Below are 13,539 nucleotides of genomic sequence, written 5' to 3'. Positions count from 1 at the left end.
CTCTCTCTCTCTCTCGTTTTTCTCTCTATCTCTTGAAGCCTTGGGGGGTCTTTGTTGAATTTTGAGGAGGAAAGACTCAAAACTTGGAGGATTGAAGCTAGGGTTGAAGTGGAAAAACATTACGGTCGTGATTCTCTTTAAGGTAAGGTATTGCTTATTTTCTTGGCAAATCCCTGTTGTGGTTTAAGTTTTAGCAGAGTTTTAAACCAATGATTGGGTTTTAATTTGGGTTAGGTGTGTTGTACTACTTATGATGTGTTATTTGGGGTTTTAAACTCATTTGGGACTTTAAGACAAGTTTGGGACAAGATTTGGGAGCTTTGGCTTGGGGAAAAATGGTGGAAAAACCCAGTTTTTCTGGGTTAGCATAGGGGCGACGCAACGCTCTTCTTCCGAGCCGCGGCGCTGGGATGATCCAGGGCAAGGGGCCCTGGCTGTGTGCCGCGGTGCCTGTAAGTCTATGTCGCGGCGCTAGGCCATTTTCAAGGGCCTTCATTTTTCATTTTTAGGGCATAGGCTCAGGGGCTCGGGGGACGATTTCACCACCCCGTGTGGGGGAATTGGAGGTCCCGAGAGCACAGAATTGGTCCCAGGGTTCAATTATGGAATCGAATAGTAATGAGAATTTTATTATGGGTTGTGACTAGGTTACCGCTAAGGTTTGAGAGAGGATCATTCTCGGGAGTCGTACTTGCTTGCCTAATTGCTTACACTCGAACCAAAGATAAGAAAACTGTACCCGATGCGTGAGATGCGTGATTAGGGCTTAGCCCTGTTGTCGAATATATTATGATTAGGGCTCAACCCCTTTGTCAAATGTATTATGATTAGGGCTTGGCCCCACTGTCAGATGTATTATGATTAAGGCTTAACCCAACTATCAAATGTAATATGATTGGGGCTTGGCTCAACTGTTAAATGTATCATGATTAGGGCTTGGCCCAACTGCCAAATGTAATATGATTGGGGCTTGGCCCAACTATTAAATGTAAACATGATTAGGGCTCGAGCCTAGCTAATGAGCATGATTATAATTATGCATGTGTATACCTATGTAAGTACATTGTAATGTGTTGTATCTGTGTATGATGAATGTATTATATGTATGTCTGTTCCTGACTGGGAGGCTCGGCTTATAAGTCGGAAGTCTGTCTATTACACCAAACCAAAAGCTCGACCTGCAAGTCAAGGGTTTATTTGATTAAAAAGGGGCTCAACTTATAAGCCGATGGACTAAAAGAGCTCGACTTATAAGCCGAGGGACTAAAAGGGCTCGGCTTATGAGTCGAGGGTTCCCAAGGCTCGACTTATGAGTCAAGGGTTCACAATGCTCGACTTATGAGTCGAGGGTTCACAAGGCCTGGCTTATGAGTCGAGGGATTACAAGGCCCGACTTATAAGTCGAGGGTTTACAAGGCCGACTTATAAGTCGAGGGTTCACAAAGCTCGACTTATAAGTGAAGGGTTCACAAGGCTCGAATTATGAGTTGAGGGTTTGCAAGGCTCGGCTTATAAATCATGATCGACATTATGCGCGCTGAGCGCATGCCGTTATGGCTAGGCCACCCTGGGAATGCATCATGCACTGACTGGCTTGGATGCCATAGGAATAAGTGGAAGTGCGACACGCACTTGTGTGACCCTATGGTCACTTACTTGTATAGTGGGTATACTTAGTTTCAGTTATTACTGTTAAGCATGTTGTTATATTCTGTTGACTATCTGTGTGACAGTCAGAATCTTGTGATCCGTAAGGGGAAAGACTGGGTAAAGCTGTGCAATCCCACACCGCCTGGGGAAGGTCAAGTGTGATGATTCTAAGGCTGTGTAGGTATGAGACTACACAGTTAAAGATGTATTAAATAAATTGATGGGTACTACCTATATCAATAAGATGCATCTTCTTTTCGGTAGCCTATCACTTGAGAACTCCAAAGTTAAGCGTGCTTGACCTGGAGTAATCTCAAGATGGGTGACCTCCTGTGAAGTTTTCCCAAGAAGCATGCGAGTGAGGACAAAGCACACTGGAAAGATTCGTGTTGGTTTGTAGGGCCAGTTATCATTCCAGGAAGCAACCATAATGACGTGGGGCATTACAGCAGTGGAGTCAGATAGTGAAATTATTGCATCATCAGTTATTGAAATACTAGTAGTGTCTGCCCCATTTGCATCCGTGGCAAGAATTAGCGGCATGGATGCAGTATTAGGTAGCGAAGTGTTGCTACTACACATGAATATGACCTATGTATGACCAATAAAATATGTTTATGACCTAGAGTTTGATTATGGTCTATAATATATTATGATCTTATATGATTAGTATAAATATGTTTTGTTACAAACTTATGATATGATTGCTTGTTTGCATTTTCCTTACTGGACTTAGTAGCTCACTCCTTATGGTGTTATTGTGCAGATGATTGAGGGTAGAATGGTTGGCGGCGAGTGGGACCTAAAAAGTTGTAGTGGTGTATTCGTGAGGATCATGTAGCTGCTGGAATGATCAAGGGCCTATGATTTTGATTATGAAGCATTTTTTTTAGTTCTTTATGTCGAATGTTGCTTACTTAATTTTGTTAAAGACCTTATTTATTTTGTAAAAACATGAAATCCTTTTGCTTTATAGTATTTTCTTAAATAAAAAAGATAACATTTATATTTATAATTCAACGTTATGTTCTCGGTAATAAAAAAAATTAGGGTGTTATATCTATATAGTATTATATTAGATATTAACTTGTATTTACATATAAATATATAACATTTGAATAAAAATCAATATCTAGTATTATATAAAAATAAGTTATATAATACAATCTAATATAATTCAATAATATAATATGAGATACCAACACACTCTTGGTAACTTATTGTTACAACCTACTTAACATATATATACTGTATAATATTACAAATCTTTATACAAGAATACTAAAATAAAACTTTTATTTAAACTTTATCTCTTTAATTCTAGAAAACAACCAGAAAGCTTTAAGAATTTTTATTGTCCTTCTTATACTTTTATTAATAATAGTGTTTGTGTGTGTGTTTGTATCAAATTACTATAATTTTCGTGCCAAGTCAATAAATTCATTTTAATGTCCGTACTCTGACCAGGTGGATACAATAATGCCAAAATGGTCACGTGCCACTGACTCTTCTGACACGTGCAATGAGATGCCTCTGTGCTTTCCCTGACTATTCAATAATTTGGTTTTAAAGCATTTTTCTTTCCTTGGAGAACTAACTGTTCTGTGTGTCTGTGTGTCCTTTCTTTATTTTACTTATGAATAAATTTATGGAAAAAATAAATTTTATAAAATGACAATAAATTAAATTTTAATTTTATTTTTAAAATATATATTTTTTGTTTGATTCTAAACAAAAGCATAAAATTATTAATTTATTTTTTCATCTTAAAATCTGAATTCTAACCCAGTGTGAAAATATTTCCCTTAAATTGTAAGTTCCTCTGAGTCAACATACTTTTTGTCAAATAAATAAAGCTGTAAAAAACTACAGAAACTAGTTGAAAGTAGGGACAAATTATATTTTGATATTCTTTTATAAGAAAGAGCAGAGAGAAAAAAATATGATAGTATAAATTATGAGTATATATATATTGTTAGAAAAAGTTGACTAAGTCAATTTAGTGAATGAAATGTAAGTGTGTTAATCTTACTTTTTTAATTAAGTTTTATAGAAGGTCTTAATTAAACTTACACGAGTATATATCTTCTTTTTAAGAATAATATATATACTTAATATAATATTTCTAATTTATATTTTAGAGTTTTTAGGTTTTTTTTTTTTTTAGTGTGAAGGAATTCGGATATATTACTTAATTTGTCAAAAGTAATTTAATAGTGAGTCAAGTTACTTGTTCTCCATTGTATCTTAAAAGATAAACACCGGAAATCTTCTAACACCAACGAGAGACAATCCTCTAACACAAACGAAAGGCGGTGAATATTGTTTATTATAATTGCTTGTTAAATTAATTATAATTGTTAGTTATATTATAATTATAAATTGTTTTATTATAATTATAATAATATTATTATTTATAATTGTTAATTAAATTATAATTATAAATTATTTATTTATAGTTATAATATTATTGTGTATTTTTATATTTTATTATTCAAAATGTTATATTAGAAATGTTTATTAATACATATATTTATATCATGTGCAAATCCACATGGGTTAAAGTTTTATTGAAGACCATCAATGGTGTAATATACTTAGTATGTTCAGTATCTTTTTGCTTGTCCCTGTGGACCTATCAAAAAATTCTTCATTGGATGTTGATTTGGCCACTCACTTAAAAGTTTTTTCCAGATGCCATAAATAAATAAATTTAATATAATAACACATATAAAAGATAATAAGCACTTTTCTCAGCGCCAAGTTTCTTTATTTATTTTTTCTTTTCTTTATAATATATTTTTATATATATTTATCGCTTTTTACAGTTCCCATGTTATTATGAGAAAGAAACAATTATACAAGGTCATGGTTATGATATTTTGCTTTGCCATGATTGGAGAAAAGCTTTAAAGACCAAAGAAAAAGCTTTATTAGTCCAGGTGTACCACTACTGCCGATTCACCCCATATTCAAACCCCAAAAGAGAACTATTATCAGTATATACTAAAAACTAGAAAAATGATATCATGACATTATTATATAAATATATAATTGATATGTAAATAAACATATAATTCGTTTAATTTCATTACATACACAAAATCATTACAAAAGACCATATACATATAATAACTTTGATCATATTATCCAAAAAAAAAAAAAAAACTAAAAACAAAAGGCATAAATGTAATGATTAGCTAGTCTTGTATGAAAAAAAAAAAAAAGAAAGAACAAGCCAAGCTAACCCTGGAAAAAAGATATTATCATCATCATCTCATGCATGATCATGATCATGATTATCATGGTCTTGATCATCTACTTATCAATGGAAACCAACGTTCATGGAAAGAAGATTGGTATGAGATCATGAGCAAGAGAAACACAAGCAAAATCCCAACTCCCCACGGCGATCCACCGGCCCTATGAAGCGAGTCTTGCTCGGGGAACGGTATGAGGAAGGGGAGGCCGCCGCTCGAGAGGCAATGAACGGTGAGGAGAAGAAGAAGAGGAACAAGCATCAAGAAGAGCTTGACTTGAAAGATCAAGTCCTCAAACTTGTTCTCATAGTTTATGTACCATGAAAACCCTAGCATGAAGAAAAGGATGAGAATGAAGGAGCATAGTGGGAGAGGGATTGAGAAGTAATCCCAATAAGAGGTGTGGTAGTAATTGTAATTGTTATTGTTGGTGTTGTAACTATACATGTTTGTTTTGAGGGTTTTGGGGGTTTTGAATTGGTGTTTATATGAAGGGGTTTTTTTTTTTAGTGGAGGAGATGAGAGAACTGTTTTTGTTAAAGTAGTGTTTTCTAGAATGAACTTGGTTTTTCTTGGAGAGAAAAGGTTGGTATGCATATGGGGTTATATAGGGGGCCATGTGGAATATAATTAGTTAATTACTTAATTGGGGTTTGAGTGGCAATATTGGTGAACTTTTGCTCTTGTGATATGTGTAAAAGTGCTCTATTATTTGACCCTACAAAGACTTTTGAGTAAACCAAAGAAGTTAAAAAGGATTAATTAATTAGATAAAGAAGTTCTTTCTTTATTTATTTCACTCTTTTTTTCCTGATCGTTGTAAATTAATAGATGTTGCATACATATTTGTGTAGCTAATAAAATATGGGTTTATACTTTTTTGGATCTGTGTATTGTCTCATTACCTGTTTGGACCCTGTGTTTTGATAAATTATTTTTTGGACCCCATGTTTTGTAAAATGGTTAAAATAGAACCCTAAACTCAATTTTGATGAAGAAAAAATTGAATATAACAACACAGTTTTTAAGCAGAATGATTTTATTTTTGTTCTGAATTGTTAGTTTGGTAAATTATTTGTGATTTTAGTTGAGAAAACATTGACCAAAATCGGGTTTAGGGTTCTATTTTAACCATTTTACAAAATATAGGATCCAAAAAGTAATTTTTCAAAACACATGGTCCAAACAGGTAATGAGACAAAATACATGGTCCAAAAAAGTATAAACCCATAAAATATTTATCTATATATAATTATATTTTGAGCTCTCTAAGCCCTAATTAATTATCTTTGTGCCCTTCTTATCATATATTTACCTATAATTAGGAAATAGAAAAATGCATGCAATCTCAGCAAATTTGAAAAGCATTTGAAAGAGTACTATTATTATTTTAAGACAAACAACAATGTATCTAAACAAAAACATTTTTTTATTAGAAATTATATAAAGAAATAATAAGTACACAGAGAACATAGATAATATATACTGTTGTGATTTAAATGAAAGAGATGATGAATTTGAATTATCAAAGGATTTAATATGTGATAATGACTGTACGGATTACAATTAAAAGTTATTATCCGTTGGGAGTGTGAATTTAGTGTTTTCTTTTTTTATTGAGTGTAATTTTTATTTTATTTTATTTTTATCAGGTACACTGTAAAACTTGTGCTGAATTAATTATTTAATAAAGAAATGAAAAGAAGAATGTGCATTGCTAGTAATAGGTCAAAATTTTGCATATCAAAGTACTCAAAATTTTATTTATAGGTAAACTTAAATAATGGAACTTCCCACTCTTTTTACGCTATAACTCTCTTCATTTTTAGCATTTTTTTCTCCCATTAAATTATTATTATTTTTGAGAAAAACCCATTAATAATAGTTATTTAAGTAATCCTTTTGTGTGTGACAAAAATAGATCATAATTTTAAAAATAATTAGGCAGACAACCTTTTTCATCATCTTTTAAGTGCATATTAATTTGTTTCATGATCTATCTAATCTAGTACATTTTTCCTATTACACTTTTGAAAACCAGAAATATTCCATGCATATACATATAGGGTAAGAAAAAAATTCCTTTACAAAACAATTTATTCCATATGAACAATGCACTAAGAAAATTTCCAATACTAGCAATTTGAATTAATTATATCAAAGGAAACTTTTTAAGTCATTACAAAAAATCTTAGTTTTAGCCACAATAAAATTAATTTCTGACTAAAGAAAAATCATCTTACCTATATCATTACTAAAAGTATTAGTCACAAAAATCATAATTTGTTGTCACTAAATGTATTTTTAGTCACGACAAACTTTATCGCTAAAAGTAATATGTTGTGACTAAAAATATATTAATGACAACTTGTGATTAAGTATGACTTTTTAGTCCCATAAAATTTTTTGTTGTGATTAAAAATAATATTTAATCACATAAAATATATATTGTGATTAAAATGTTATCACTAAAAAATACATTTATTTATTTTTGTAGTGAGTAGAAAGAAAAAGAAATGGGATATAGAGACAGAGATAGGGATTGGGTACTTTGGGGGTTTTGATATGTGTAGCTTTACTTGCATTATAGAGATTCTCCTTAGTAGTGTAAACAATATCTATTGGGATAATTCCAAGTGACGGTGAGGAGTAATCAACACTTAATGGTCAAGATTCTTTGTTCTATATTTTTCAGCCAATGGAAGGCTGCCACGTACGACCGACCATAGACATTATCATGGGAAGATGAGAATTGAGAAGAATAATGAAGAAAGAAAGAAAAAAAACAAAAGACTTTGGTTTTCATTTTAGGGAAGGCAAATACAGAATATGCCATCGGGAAAGTTGGACATAGAAATGGTGGTCCATGTGTTTTCTTTCCCTTCTCTAATAGCTTTATTCATATTTGGCAAATTACTAATTTGTCCCTTCAGTATTATTTTTTTAAAAAGTGAAGATTGAAAAAAATACAAGTGTTTGTGGAGAGATCGGTTTCATTCAAGAAAGTTCTTTGTCTAACTTAAGTGTATGCAAATTCAAAACACGAGCTGCAACATGAGCCGTTAATAAACGCGACCAACATGAGAAAACTGTCTTAGAAAAATTAGACAAAAAAGCTCATAGAACAACTAATATACAATTGAAGAAGAAATATGAGAACTATAGCAAATAGTCTCACCAGCAAAGATACTTTGATTGATTGTCTTATAAATCTCCTCAAAATAAAAAAAGAATTGATAAGTTAACAAACTAAATAAATCTATATAAAAAAAGGTATTTGCGGCATAAATACCATATGTTTTCAATTTTACACTTATATACTATATCTTTTTTTTTCGACGGATTAAATACCAAACGTTATGATTTGGTCAATTTCGTCACTACCACTCTGTTAAATGGGAAAAAAAAATGCACGTGTCACAGATCTGAATAAATCTCGTTTTTTTTTGTCAAAAACTAATAAAATAAAATTAAAACATAAAACAAAAACCGAAAACTCAAAAACCTGAAACCCATTCCTTAAAAAACAAACCATTTTCTTCGGGTCAAATCATTCCTTCAAAGCTGAAACCCATTCCTTCAAAAACTCAAATTCTCCCCTCTCTCTCTCTTCGGGTCAACACCAGGGGACACACAAACCATTTTCGACAGCCATTACGAGAGGAAGAGGAAGAGGAAGACGAAGAGTCACCAATGCATATTCGGCACCTTCCTGGGGAGGAACCCCCTTAGTATGGTAAGATAATTTTCTCTTTGTTATATATGTGATAAAATAGTTTTTGTTGCTTTTTATGGGGTTTAGTCTGTAAAGTGTTTGGTGTGGGTGACTTTTGATTTTAGTTTGGTGTATTACTAATTTGGCGTGGGGTACTGGTTGTTGGAAGTATGTGTAGGTTGACATGTGCATTGACTGTGATAGTATCTATTTGGAATATTTTTGACTGAGTAAAAAGGAAAAGAAATGGGTATTGTAATGCTTTGGGACATGAGATTTTGTCACTATTTGACTAAAATAATGCATTTTTTACTTAAGCTAAAACAGAGCATTATAAAAACAAAATATGCACTTAACTATAAATAATCAATGTATTTTTTTTCTTTGTTGGCAGATTTGAAGTTTGAGTTATTCACAATTAGTGTGCATCATGGTGGGAGGTTGTTCATTCATTTTTGTTACACCCAGATTTCGAGCTTTAAGAATTGTGATCTCGAAAGCTGGATTCGTCAGAAATGGACTCGTAATGTCTAGAACACGTGTCCGCGACCTAGGCACCGAGCCTACAAAGCAGGGGCAACTTCGAGGATGGTAGCCTCGAAACCCTCACAAGCTCGAAAGACAGACATCGAAGTACGTCTATTCTCGGATGACCTCGGATTAGGGGTTCCGAGCCTGACATAAGTATGAGCTCGAAGCCACATGATCTCGGGAAATGCTATAGCTCAAAAGTCATTAAGAGACTTGGGTGAACACGGCACTGACAATATGGGTTGATAACTTTGAATATCTTAGTGAATCATTTAGGAGAGACGCAGTCTGCATTCATTGTTGTAAATTCCCTATAATCAAAGGATATTTATTATTCAGTTATATGCTCCCTGATCTTCAGGTGACGTTTCCTTGTATATAGGATTACAGGTTTTTAATGCCATTAAATTCCCGAAATGTGTGGGATAGTATTCAGAAATCTTCTCTATAAATAGAGAAGACATGCTCCATTGTAAATGACCGAATTTTTGTGATTGTGGGAGAAAACTCTGGAGAATTCATTCTTGAGGAATTTCCAGAGATCATCTTAAAGTTATAATAACAAAGACTCATGGACTAGGCAGAGTTAATTGCTGAACCACGTAAAAAATCCCATTTGTTTTATTGTATTCTTCTGGCCATAACTATTTATTGTTTTCGTGCTCTTATTTCACTGTTGGCGAAAAGCGGCGTCAACAATTTTGATGAGAAAAAATATGAAGGGGGGAGATTGATTATTTTGATTACTGTGATTGGGAATGTTTCAGCAGGTATGATTTGGAGAAAATTGCAATGGATATTGGGTATGAGCTGCCTGTTGGTTTTTGGTGGAGGCCATATGGGAACTTTGTACGCAAATGTGCCATGTTAATTTCAGATGAAGATATTAGGGTAATGATCTTTGATAATGAAAATAAGGAGGTATAGGGTGGTTGATATCTTCTTGGTCTTGCTTGACAAGGATTATGTGGCTCCTGCTGTCAGTTACTATGAAACTGTCACTCTGCCAAAATGTAGAATTGAAGAGTTACCAGATGATGTTGAAGTGGATGTGGATGTTGTAGTAAATGCAGAGGGTTTTCTTGAGGGATTTGTCATTGATGGTAGTGAAGAGGATGTGGATGTGGGTGATGTTGAACAGGTAGATGCTGCTCCTGATTTGGTTGTTTTAAACAGTGATGAAGAAGAAGAGTTACCCTTCCCACCCCAAGCCCATAAACCCAACTTCAAAGCCCATAAAACAGAGTTACCCTTCCCATCCCAAGCCCAAGTACCACCTCAAACTCATGAAACAGAAGAACCCTTCCTACCCCAAGCCCAAGTACCATATCAAGAAGACCAAGTAGCACATGAATTAGAAGATAACACTACGACTGAGACTAAAAGAAAAGGCAAGCAGCCCCTCAGGAAGTGTAACAAGAAGAGGAGAAAGGGAAAGAGGAAGGTTGAGAAAAATGATGATTTTATGTTAGAAGAGGAAGATTATGTTGATGATGGTGAACATAAAAAGGATTTAGAGAATACAACCGATCCAAGAAAGTGGTGGTCTTCAGTGACAGAGCATTGTAATGAGCAAGATTATGTTGATTCTGTAGGAGTAATATCTGAGGATGATCTCAACAGACTGTGTAGTGATGATGAGCACACTGTTAGAAAGAGTAAGAGTGAATACAACCCTGCTAACAAGTTTGAGAAATTTGAGTTCAAGCTTGGGATGGAATTTCCTACTATGGAGCATCTAAGGGAGGCTTTGAAAGATCAATTTATTAACAGTAATAGAACATACAAGTTTGTTTTCAATGACAGATCGAGAATGAAAGCCACATGTAAGGGTGAATGTTGTGATTGGTTTATTTATGGAAGAGTTCAAGGTAATGATAAAAAGACTGTTAGGATAAACAATTACAAGTCAGAACACCACTGTGGGATAGTGTTCAACAACAAACTTGTGACAGGCACATGGTTAGCCATGCATTTCTTGGAGCAGTTCAGACTTAATCCAAACATGGACTACAATGGATTCATGGGAATGACCTAGAAAACAAAATTTAGCAATGTTTCACAAACCATTTTCTACAGGGCTAAGGCTTATGCAAGAAATCTGTTGGAGGGTTCGATGAAGGATCAATATTTAATCCTTGATGACTACTGCAGGCAGGTAATGGAGACAAACCCAGGTAGCACAACTTTATTTAAAACTAACCTTGTTGATGGCCAAAGAGTATTTGATAGGGTTTATATTTTCTTGAAGGCTTGTAAGGATGGGTTCAATAAGGGTTATAGGCCTTTGCTAGGACTGGATGGATGTTTCTTGAAAGGCTATTGCAGGGGTATTTTATTGGTTGCTGTAGGTATAGACCCAAACAACTCACAATTTCCAGTGGCATATGCAATTGTTGAGAAGGAGAACACTGAAACTTGGACTTGGTTTCTGAATTTAATAGTTGAGGATCTTGGCATTGAAAACCCAAGTATTTTCACAATGATGAGTGACCGACAAAAGGGTTTGGAAAAAGCTTTGGCTGACATTATGATTGGAAGTGAGGCATTTGCACTCCAACTTCAAAAAAGAACATCCTGGTTTGATATTAAAACGAATGTTATGGGGCTGTGCACGGGCAACTACACCTGTGGAGTTTACTCGAAGAATGAATGCTGTGAAAGAAGTAGATGAGAATGCTTACAAATGGTTGCTGAAAAAGGACCCTAAAGAATGGAGCAAATCACATTTTAGAGAAGCTGTGAAGTGTGATATATGTCTTAACAATCTTTGTGAAACCTTTAACTCAGCTATCATGCCTACAAGAGACAAGGCAATTGTAACACTGTTAGAGAATGTCTGATTCTGGCTTATGTGCAGATTCAACACCAAAAGGGAAGAAGTTAAGAAATGGGTAAATCCAGTTAGTAGAAGGATCTTTGCGATTATTGAGAAACACAAGAAAATGGCCATGGAATGTTACTCAACAATGGCTGGAAATGCTCGGTTTTCAGTAACATATAAAGGAACAGAAACTTTTGTGGTTGATTTGGTGAAGAAAGTGTATACTTGTAGGGCTTTCCAATTATCTGGCATACCATGTCCCCATGCTTTAACTTCTATATGGGCATCAGAATTGAACCATTATGATTATGTTGATGACTGGTATAAAAAAGATGCATACATGGCTGCATATGCTGGGATAATTAAGCCCATGCCTAGTTCAGATAAGTGCCCTCAAATTGGCCTAAACCCCATACTCCCATCTCCAGAGCAAGTCCTACCTGGAAGACCAAAGAAAAAGAGAAACAGAAGCAATGATGAGCCTCCACTAGGTGCTACAACACTTTCAAGGAAGGGTCAAGCTAATCACTGCAGTAGATGTAAGCAGACTGGGCATTCTAAGAAGACTTGCCAAAATGAAGTTGTTAAGGAGGCACACTCTTATCTACTATCATGAATTTTTTATATGCTATGTTATTGGTTGTGATATTACTGAAAACTAATTGATATGTTAATGATTGTGATATGTTGCAACTCAAAGTTACTAAGAAGAGAGGTAGACCATTTATGACTATTCCACTTCCTGAGACAGTGAAGAGGAATGAGAGGAGAAAGAGACAAAAGGCAAAGGAACAGGCCTCTGGATCTCAGCAGCAACAAGGATGAATTTTAGACCTGCTCTACAACAACTCATTTTGTAATGTTGGTTTTTGTGTAGAAGAGGGGATGGAACAAGTCATTTGTGTAGAACATATCTTTTTTGTACATGTGTAGAGCAGCTTCTTTTGTTTAAATATTTAGGGTGGATGGATAAATGAGCAACTCCCTATACTTTACTGTTTTATGGCTAACTATATTGGATATCTTATATTAAATGTGTTGCAGACCAAAATTAATGCTATATTGTTGGTCTATTTCAAAATTTTACTTGTTTATTTACTGGTTTGTGACTTAAAACTATAAGAATTTTGTACAAGTACAAGATCTTTTTACTGGTTTATGTCTAGTTTATGGCTTTTGAATTACTAAACAGGGACATGATAATGGCACTCAAATTGACTTAATTAATGATGCATCAGCTATTTACTGGTTTATGGCTTATTTACTGGTGCAAAATCATGCAAAATACCAGTTGCAACAACAATTAAAAAGGCAACTTGCAAAAACATTTTGGATTCAAAATAAATAAAATTTCATTGATGCAAAATACTAGCTACAAATTCCATTTTTATTGTCAATATACATACAGTCATTGATTCAAATTACAAGTTCAATTCTTAACCAAACAGACACAACAACAACAAATATAGACATCATCAATATTAATTTGAAATTTTTACAAATCCAGACAAGACCAGCCCCATTTTCATTAGCTTGGTCTCTCAAATAGCAAGTTCCAC

General features: G+C 34.0%; 1 protein-coding gene across 1 annotated transcript; it reads right to left on the bottom strand.

Annotated features, from left to right (window-relative positions):
• Positions 1-4,964: 4,964 nt before the first annotated feature.
• Positions 4,965-5,357, bottom strand: LOC133784724 (uncharacterized). The gene has a single exon (XM_062224003.1). The coding sequence runs from the start codon at positions 5,355-5,357 to the stop codon at positions 4,965-4,967; it is 393 nt and encodes a 130-aa protein (XP_062079987.1).
• Between the last annotated feature and the right edge of the window lie 8,182 nt (positions 5,358-13,539).

This window comes from Humulus lupulus, chromosome 6 (assembly GCF_963169125.1).
Source record: "Humulus lupulus chromosome 6, drHumLupu1.1, whole genome shotgun sequence".
NCBI classification, from domain to species: domain Eukaryota; kingdom Viridiplantae; phylum Streptophyta; class Magnoliopsida; order Rosales; family Cannabaceae; genus Humulus; species Humulus lupulus.
This window is presented reverse-complemented; position numbering and strand designations above follow the sequence as displayed.

Excerpts from the sequence above, each read along its gene's own strand:
- LOC133784724 (XM_062224003.1), bottom strand. The coding sequence starts at position 5,357 with ATGTATAGTTACAACACCAACAATAACAATTACAATTACTACCACACC.